At 39.5% G+C, this 7,517-nt stretch overlaps 1 protein-coding gene and 1 long non-coding RNA gene across 4 annotated transcripts; both read right to left on the bottom strand.

Moving 5' to 3' along the window:
* Positions 1-2,415: 2,415 nt before the first annotated feature.
* LOC148877704 (uncharacterized) lies at positions 2,416-3,406 on the bottom strand. The gene is made up of 2 exons (XR_016098658.1): positions 2,987-3,406; positions 2,416-2,890 (listed from the first exon to the last, which is right to left on the bottom strand). It is a non-coding gene; the product is annotated as an uncharacterized LOC148877704 (long non-coding RNA).
* Positions 3,407-3,578: 172 nt separating this feature from the next.
* On the bottom strand, positions 3,579-6,895 carry LOC148877703 (pentatricopeptide repeat-containing protein At5g66520-like). 3 transcript variants are annotated; one of them, XM_088942507.1, is made up of 3 exons: positions 6,363-6,548; positions 6,124-6,234; positions 3,579-6,055 (listed from the first exon to the last, which is right to left on the bottom strand). In XM_088942507.1, exons 2-3 carry the CDS (start codon positions 6,138-6,140, stop codon positions 5,053-5,055), a joined length of 1,020 nt encoding a protein of 339 aa, XP_088798633.1. In that variant the 5' UTR covers positions 6,141-6,234; positions 6,363-6,548; the 3' UTR covers positions 3,579-5,052. The 3 variants fall into 3 exon arrangements, with proteins under 3 accessions (XP_088798633.1, XP_088798625.1, XP_088798614.1); XM_088942499.1 differs by having other exon boundaries at positions 3,579-6,234; positions 6,363-6,829; XM_088942488.1 differs by having other exon boundaries at positions 3,579-6,895.
* Positions 6,896-7,517: the final 622 nt, after the last annotated feature.

Here is a 7,517-nt window from a genome sequence, read left to right as displayed (position 1 = left end):
GGGCGTATCGGGAAGCCACCGACACGATACGTATCGGCCGATACGGGCCGATACTTTGAACCTTGAATTGCTTTGGTTTACATTTATAGATTTTGTGCTTTGAAGATTGTTTGTTACATATTGTAAGTTAAAAATATTGCTATTTGAATTTTCTTTTTGGAATTTGATAACTATTATACCTAAAATTGTCAAATAATATAACAATAACAATTGTCAAATAATTATAAAAATTATCAAATATAAATTAAAAGAAATTATAATTAGTAGACAAAAATTACCAATATTTATAAAAAATTACTAAAAATAAATCAAAAGAAATTATCACAAATTAATAGACTTTAGGATGATAATTACTTGAAATTATCAAATAATATAATCCTCAATACATTAAAATAATTTGCCAAAAATTATCATAAATTAGTAGAAATGTCCAAAAATAGTCACTAAATTCCATAAAATTGAAAAATTACTATAATTTACCAGTAAACTATCATATAATAAATATAATATCTTAGTATATATTTACTAAAAAATTAGTATATGATAGAAATTACCAGAAATTAGTAGAAATTATATAATATAACTAATTTCCACTAATTGACCAATAAACTAGCATATAATAAGTATAAAAAATAAGTATATATTGACCAAGAATTCTCATAAATTATTATAATAGAAATTACCAGAAATTAGTAGAACTTATCCAAAAATAACCACTAATTTTCATAAAATATTATATTTACTAAGATTTATCATAAATTATTATACAATAGAAATTACCAGAAATTAGTAGAACTTAGGGAAAAATAACCACTAATTTCCATAAAATATGGTAAAATAGATAAAATTAGTATAACTTTATAAAAATAACCATTAAATTTTAAAAATTAGTAGAACTTAAGATGATAAATACTTTAAATTATCAAATAATATGAACCTAAATAAATTACAATAATTTCTCAAAAATTGCACTTCGCTGCACATCCCGCTAATAAATGTTTATTCTAGTATTGTTGGGGTCGTTTTTTTCTGTAGTGTCGCTGGCTACCAAGCATACATTGGGATTGTCAAGGATGTTCGTTTGGTTGAGGTCGAACAATTGGTTGTCCAATGAAGGCAGTAGACCCAAAACCGGTTGCTATGATGAAGGCAGAATTCCCACAATAGTTGCTCAGTTGCCAAGTGTTGAATCCATATATAAGGTTGAGGAAATTAAGTGCATGGGATGCCTTGGGAACACTAAGGAGGTGCTGAGCGCCGATCAGATGCAATGTATGTGCTTGTCTCTATAATATTAAACTTTCGGGTAATGTCTTGTTACACACTTATTAATTGGGCAACACATTATCTGGGTCTTTTTGCTTTTCTGTTTTTCTTGGACTTTTTGATCCACTCTGTTTGTATCTCTGATCTGCTAGGCCATCAACAAAGTCTTTAATTTTGTAGTGAAAGAAGAAATATTGTCAAAATAGCTGAATAGCTTTCTTGCAACTTGATGCATAATCATAAAGCTGGATTTTTGTAGAAAACTGAGGAATGATCATATGGCTGAAGCAAATTATTTGTCATTGTGGTTTGTAAATGCATCTGAACATAACAGAAACCATGAACAATTGAAAGCCTATAAAAGACAGATAATTGAAATAATGATATAGAGGAATATTCTTGTGTTTCTGAAATGGAATAAAGAACTCTAAGAATAAAGAGAGGGTTTGAAAGAGAGATCAGAGATCAGAGATTAGCGAGGGAGGTGCTGGTGGAGGGGAGGACAATGGATTTATACTTGGGGAGACAGAGAGCGTGGCAACGGGTTATGAAGAGGTGCATATTGGTGCGGATTAGTCGCGGGAGAGTTAGTTAAGGGTTTCGAATATCGAGGCATCACCGAAAATAGCAATCGCGGAGAAGTTGCCATCAGAAATTTCGGACAAGACGATAATGGTAGGCCTAGTGGGAAATCGGAACAGAAGAAACTGCAGAGGTGTTTAGAGTGGTGGACATTGTTGGTGTTGGAGAGCATTGGTAGCAAAGGGGACGATGATTTTGGAGCGTACAGAAAGAAGAAAAGCAAAGGAAGCAATTAGAGCAGTGTTGATTGGTGGTTGGACGGGCTTAGTCGGGGTTACGGAATGATCGTCACAATAGCCAGGATTGGGCAAGTGGAGAGATACCCAAAAGTGGTGGTGTCAGCAACACTCCTAGCATGAGGGGCACTATCTTCTACGCCGCTCTTGAGTATGGTGGTGTTAGGCTCTTCAAGAAGTGTGATGTTTATAGTTATGGAGTTTTATTGGTTTTGTTAGCTGGCTGGCGGTCCCTCTAGGTGACAGCTTCTCCCATGTCGGAGTTCGACTCTATTGGCAATACTCAATGGAAGGCCAGAAAGAACATTTTAATATAATCGTTACAATGTAAGAAATAGAAAAGGTATTTTAAGATAATATATAAACAGTAAGGATAGTGTCTGTCAATTAACTAAACAATTTATTTCAATGAGGATTGGAATTGGGGACGAAGTCACGAAGGTATAAATTTAGTGAGATGGTGCAGAGGAGGAGAAGACGATCTACAGAGGAGGGAAGCAGGGAAAAAGAAGAAGAAAAAGGAGGAGAAGAGAGAAAGAGAGAGAACGAAAGAGAGACATATGGTATCTCGCCGGTGGAATCGTCAAGTTGGACGATTTCGACTCTGTTGGGGTACTGCTCGAGGAGGCTGGCGATGGTGAGTTGGTACTTCTTATCGCGGCGAATGCTCTAGTTCATGGCGTAGATGTGCCAGGGGGCCTCGTAGGTGTTGATCTCTGAGCGCTTTTGCTGCTCCTCTGATCTATCCTGGGTCGGATCGCTAATTGTCCCCATCGAACTCAATCCTCCTCTCCGTCTCCGACTCTCTGTTGTGTGGATAAGACTTTTACAAAGAAGGACAGGATTGAAGTATTAAAAAGAAAAGAAAGAAATGCAAGAAAAACCTTAACAAAGTCACTCACAACGGATCCAGCCGCAGCCTGAGGGGACGATTAGACTAGCGCTTTTTCTTCCTTCTGGGTCCTCTCCGTCTCTCCCTTCGGAGGTGAATTCAGATCTGCCGTTGCAACTGGTTGCAGCAACGGTGACAGAAACGGTGACAGAAAAAGAAAAACGGGGAGGAGGGGGGGGGGGGGGAAGAAGAAGAAGAAGAAGAGAGAGAGAGGGAGAGATCACTCGCAACGAAGCCATCCGCAGCCGGAGGGGCCGATTGGACAACGCCTTTTCTTCCTTCTGGGTCCTCTCCGGCTCTCCCTTCGGAGGTGGGTTCAGAACGGAAAGAGAGAAAAAAAGGGGGGGGAAGAAGAAGAAGAGAGGAGGAGAGAGAGAAGGAGAAGAAGAAGATGAGAGAGAGAGAAAAGAGAGAGGAAGAAAGAGACATTAATTTTATATCGATAATTTTTGTATATATTACATGGATTATTGGCGTAAAGAAAATTCAAAATGAAAATTTATACCGATTTTTAGTGTAAAATTACATATTTACCAAACACATGTAAAATCAAACCGTAATGTAAAGTTTACCCCAATTCGATTTTTCACCCCAAACAAACGTAGCCTTAAGAATCTCAAGTTCAGAGGTGGGATTATAATGTAGATAATATAGATACAACCATTACCACGCCAAATTGAAGTATTTATTCTCTACTAAAGTTATCTTACCTATGCAATGAGAATTGTATTTTTTTTTCTCCTATACTATAGGTATAACCTAGAACCAAAGCTTATTACAGGATTTCACCCAAACTAATGGAGGACAAAGACAAAGTTACTTAATTCGCAGCATAAAACTTTGTAAAGAACGGATTTAACCTGATAAATAGCAAAATATCGATTCCTGGTCAATGATATGCTCAATATGATGACCTGGTTTGCTGTTTTTGGTCGAAGAAGTTTCACTCTTCATAGCTCTCTTAAAATCTTGAATATTTGGAAATAGAATTAGCAGGGCCAAATTCCAGAAGACAAGTAACAGAGTGCCAAGGCAGATAACCCATATGTCCTTCAAAGCGTGTCATGTGATAGCCTCCAACATCCTCACACCTTAGAATCCTTAGCACGGGAACTGTTTAGAGTTAAGTTCTGAAGCTGACGCTACCACATTATAAACTACATGCCCCAAAGTGCATCAGTTGTCTCCATTTGGTTTTGTATATCAACCATGTGCCCAGTGCTGAATACCTTAAACTCTAGTCATGTAGAAAGTAGTACTGTAGTACCACTCCTGGTCATCCCTTCTGGTATGGTTGCAGACAGAAAGCACCCACGACCCAGGTGAAATCATCTTATCGGGTTTTATTCCTTCTTCCTCTCCCCCCACTTCGCATCAATTGAAGGCACCTCTTTGTTGTCAAGTTAACTAGCTAGTCTGAGCAGATGGTATTGCCACCGATGCCACCTGGTGCACTTCTAGATGTGTCCTCTTCAGCGCGCGTATAGCATCGCATTAGAGTACTGAACAAAGCCTGAATTCTGAGCCACCTCATCTGTCCATTGTCTTGTCAAGTACCTATCACAATTTACACCACCATCTTTCCAACAGTAACTGTTGGCATGAAAAATCCAATCGACAAGCGCGCGTTTTCCCATGCAATTGCTTCCCTTCTCTCGGAAACGATGGTCTGGTTCAAGAGCTTAGGAAGAATATGAACGTGGTATTATCAGAATCAGCTTCCCTTTTATCTGAACGGAATCCTGATATACTTATATGCAAAACTGCAAGTGTAGATTGAATTCAACACCAATGTTGCTAGGGTCTCAACCAGTGCAAAAATTTTGGGCAATATACGAGGTTCCCATTTATGTATGATACAGAAGGATACTAGCCTGACAAGAATGCAAATCTTCTAGCGGCGCATAGATTTAGTTGAACTCCATATTCCTCTTGCAGTTCTGCAACGAAGAAACCAGGTATCACTGCAGAGCCCCAGGATTCTATAGAGGGAAAGAACACGACTACACGAGCAAAACAAACAACTTGGGTGTGATATCAGATGTGTCTGACCCAGTAAATATAAACAACTAGTAATTAATCTGAGGCTTGTAACCCCACCCAACTGCAGCCCGGGTTCTTCTTTGCTCCCCTGGCTTTCATGTTTCGCCTCATCTCAATAGCTTCTGCTTGACGGCCAGCAGCAGCATATATATCACAAAGAAGAATGTAGTAGCCCCCTTCGTCTGGCTTCAACTCTAACAGCTTCTTTATGATCCGCTCCCCCATGTCAACATCACCATATATTCTACAAGCACCAAGCAGTGCACCCCAAACAACATCGTTGCTCGGAATTGGCATCCTTACGATCAACTTATATGCTTCTCCCAACCACCCTGCGCGGCCTAACATATCAACCATGCAACCATAGTGCTCTATACCTGCCTCGATTCCATAGTCACTCTGCATGCTCTCAAACAAACCGCAACCTTCTTCAACCCACCCCTTGTGCGTGTATGCAGTCAACAGGGCTAGAAATGTCACGCCATCAGGTCGAACCCCACCAAAGGCCATTTCATAGAACAACTGAATTGCTTCTTCCGCATTCCCATGATTCGCACAGGCAGAGATCATTGAATTCCAAGTGATCAAACTTTTCCTTTCCATCTTCCGAAACACACAACGTGCCCCCTCTATATAACCACACTTGGCATACAAGTCGATCAATGCATTGCCAAGTGAAATCATCCACCCAAATCCGTTATTGTCAATGTAATGGTGGATACCCACCCCAGCTTCCAAGTCCCCCAGACTCGTGCAGGCTGATATTACACTCACCATGGTGACCTCATCCGGTATCACGCCTGCATCCCTCATCTTACCAAACAACTCCAGCGCCTCCTTCGGACGCTTCGTTTGGGTATAACCTGAGATCATTGCAGTCCAGGAAACCACATCTCTCTCTGGCATCTTATCAAATATTAGGCGTGCATCATCCAATTCATAGGCTTTCACATGTGCAAGTACAAGACCTGACCACGATACTACATCTGGATCCAGTGTCTCATCAAACACCCGACGAGCGGCACCCGGTAGTCCCCTAACGGCATAGAGATGAATCAATGCATTCTGAACAAACAAATGTGAAGAGAACCCAAACTTCAATACCTGCCCATGGAGCTCATCTGATGTTTCAATGGATGACAAGTTCATCCTCGATCGTGCTTTGAGTAGGAATGTGAAGGTGAATCCATCCGGCTCGACACAATTGCGCCTCATCTGATTGAACAGGGAAATTGAATGTGAAGGGCTTGGACTTTTACAGTAACCTCGAATAAGAGTGTTGTAGAAGAAGGTATTTGGTTGGGGCATGTGAGAGAAGATGCGGAGCGCATAGTGTAAGTCACCTGAAGGCGAGACGGCAGCGAACCTTAACATCTTAGCAAGTATGAGGGTGTGGAGGTGCAACCCCATCCGGATCGTGCGGCCGTGGATCCGTTTCAGGTCTCGCATGGAGGTGCAGCTCTCGGCCATGGAAGCGAGAGTGGTTGATAGGCTTAGGCTCACCTCGCCACATTGTTGGGTTCTCGCCTGCATTGTCTTTTGCTGCATTTAATGTCTTTTATAGCGGTTCGGATACCGTTTGTTCTGATTAATCAAATTTTTTTCTTCGACTGTAGAACATGAAGCAATTTAACTCTCGCGTTTGATGAGCAATTAACTGTAATTCTGTAAACCTGTAATCGTTGCTTTAGATCGTTTGAAGTTTAAACAGGCTCATCGCCGATCCAGAAGGTCTCTCTTGCGGGAGTGATGGATGGTGACGATGGTCCTGATTGAGAGTAACAAGTGAGAAAATGTTGAAGATTCTCCCGCCAATAATAACGCTTGTTTGTATTTCAGTTAACCAGGAAAAATCGAACTCGGCTTGGGTCAGTTCAAGGGCGGTACGAACAACGTTCGAACAGCCTTCATAGCCTTGCATTGGGAATATCTCCGTAAGGCTGTGCTATAGGAGTTTCCTATTCCGATCTCACGAATCGACTTTGCTTGTTTAATGGAGCCAGTCTTTAAATTGAATTTTCCATGAAATAAATCTCAAAATACTTTATGATGTAAAGATTTGAATTCAAATACTTATGGTTATAAAAGTTATAGTTTCACTTGACCATTATTAATAAATAACGTAAAAGGTAATTGCCAAATTGAACGGACCCATGTTCACCCCTAATTATAAGGGCATTTAATGCCTACGGATGCTCATGGGCCCTTTTTTTCAAACCAAACCAGTGCTACTAGTTTTTAGAAACCAGTAACAGAAATCGAACTGAAGCCAATAAATTAATTGGTTAATTGATTTAGTACATTGGTTTTCGATTTTCATAGTATTATATATAATAATATATAAAATAATATATTATATTATAAATATATATAATATAATACATACATATATATATATATATATTCATTTATAATATAAAGATAATATAAAATATATATGTATATCGATCGGTTTGGTTCAGTTTTTCGTTTTTCTTTCTCACCCCTAGTTAATGGGT

Source organism: Nelumbo lutea, chromosome 1 (genome assembly GCF_056320005.1).
Source record: "Nelumbo lutea isolate HS-2025 chromosome 1, American lotus-T2T, whole genome shotgun sequence".
In the NCBI taxonomy this organism is placed as follows: domain Eukaryota; kingdom Viridiplantae; phylum Streptophyta; class Magnoliopsida; order Proteales; family Nelumbonaceae; genus Nelumbo; species Nelumbo lutea.
Note: the sequence above shows the minus strand (reverse complement) of the source record. Positions and strands in the feature narration are given on the sequence as shown.

What these genes read in the sequence shown, in the direction of transcription:
- LOC148877703 (XM_088942488.1), bottom strand. Translation starts at nt 6,567, where the DNA reads ATGCAGCAAAAGACAATGCAGGCGAGAACCCAACAATGTGGCGAGGTG.